Source organism: Mauremys reevesii, linkage group 15 (genome assembly GCF_016161935.1).
Source record: "Mauremys reevesii isolate NIE-2019 linkage group 15, ASM1616193v1, whole genome shotgun sequence".
Taxonomy (NCBI): Eukaryota; Metazoa; Chordata; order Testudines; family Geoemydidae; genus Mauremys; species Mauremys reevesii.
In genome coordinates, this window is record NC_052637.1 from 9862962 (window position 1) to 9864336 (window position 1375).

The 1375-nt window shown below is 45.3% G+C and overlaps 1 protein-coding gene across 1 annotated transcript; it reads left to right on the top strand.

The window, feature by feature from the left end:
- The first annotated feature begins 399 nt into the window (after positions 1–399).
- Positions 400–1209, top strand: LOC120383609 (olfactory receptor 14A16-like). Its single transcript, XM_039501763.1, has one exon. The coding sequence runs from the start codon at positions 400–402 to the stop codon at positions 1207–1209; it is 810 nt and encodes a 269-aa protein (XP_039357697.1).
- Positions 1210–1375: the final 166 nt, after the last annotated feature.

Here is a 1375-nt window from a genome sequence, read left to right on the forward strand (position 1 = left end):
TATTTCTCCTCTCCATCACCCTGGTGCAAATCAGGAGTAACTTCGCTGGAGTCCATTGAGCTGATTCTATTTTCTCTTACCCCAGTATAAAACAGAAGCAACTGCATTGGAGTCAGTGGGGCTTTTTTCCCCATCCTCATTCCCAAATTACACCAAACTTCACAAGCTAAAGACTCGAGAAAATTAAGGTGGATTTCAGAAAAGGAGAGTTATGTTACTGATCTAATCCTGGCCCTTGTTCTTCTCCCTCCCTGCGAAGACATCCTGAGACATGTCCTGAGAAAGAAAATGTCCAACCGAACGACCATGACGGAGTTCCTTCTCCTGGGATTCTCTGAAGTTTGGGAGCTGCAGATTTTGCACTTTGTGGGGTTTCTAGTGATTTACCTGGCAGCCCTGATGGAGAATCTTCTTATCTTCATGGCCATAGCCTTCGACTACCACCTTCACACCCCCATGTACTTCTTCCTGATGAATCTGTCCGTCCTAGATCTTGGCTCCATCTCTGTCATTGTCCCCAAATCCATGGCCAACTCCGTCATGGACACCAGGTCCATTTCCTATGCTGGATGTGTTGCCCAAGTCTTTTTCTTCGTCTTCTTGGTGGGAGCGGATTTTTCTCTTCTCACCGTTATGGCCTACGACAGATATGTCGCCATCTGCCAACCACTGCACTATGAGAGAATGATGAATATCAGAGCTTGTGTCAAAATGGCAGCTGGTGCCTGGATCAGTGGGATTCTCTACTCTGTGCTACACACCGGGAACACATTTGCATTGACCTTCTGTGGAGGCAACATGGTGGATCAGTTCTTCTGTGAGATCCCCCAGCTACTCAAGCTTGCCTGCTCCGACACATATCTTAGTGAAGTTGGGGTTCTTGTCTTTAGTGTGTGTTTACTTTTAGGCTGCTTTGTTTTTATCATTGTGTCATATGTTAAAATCTTCAAATCAGTGCTCAGAATCCCCTCTGAACAAGGCCGGCATAAAGCCCTATCAACCTGCCTTCCTCACCTCACTGTGGTCTCCTTGTTTGTTTGCACTGGCATCTTTGTTTACCTGAAACCCACCTCCAGCTCCCCATCTGCTCTGGATCTCGTGGTGGCTGTTCTCTATTCCGTATTGCCACCAATCTTGAATCCAATTATCTACAGCATGAGGAACAAGGAGATGAAAGCTGCCCTGAGGAGACTGACTGGGTGTAGGTAATTCACAAATAATTAATTTTCTGTCTTTCTCTAATTAAAGGTTGCTTCTGTAGTATTCGTTCATTAATGTCAGTGATTTCCATGACCACACAGCTTGCACACAAACTGATCTGATTCTTATCTCAGTTGCACCAATGCAAATCCAGATTAACTCTGCTGATATCACT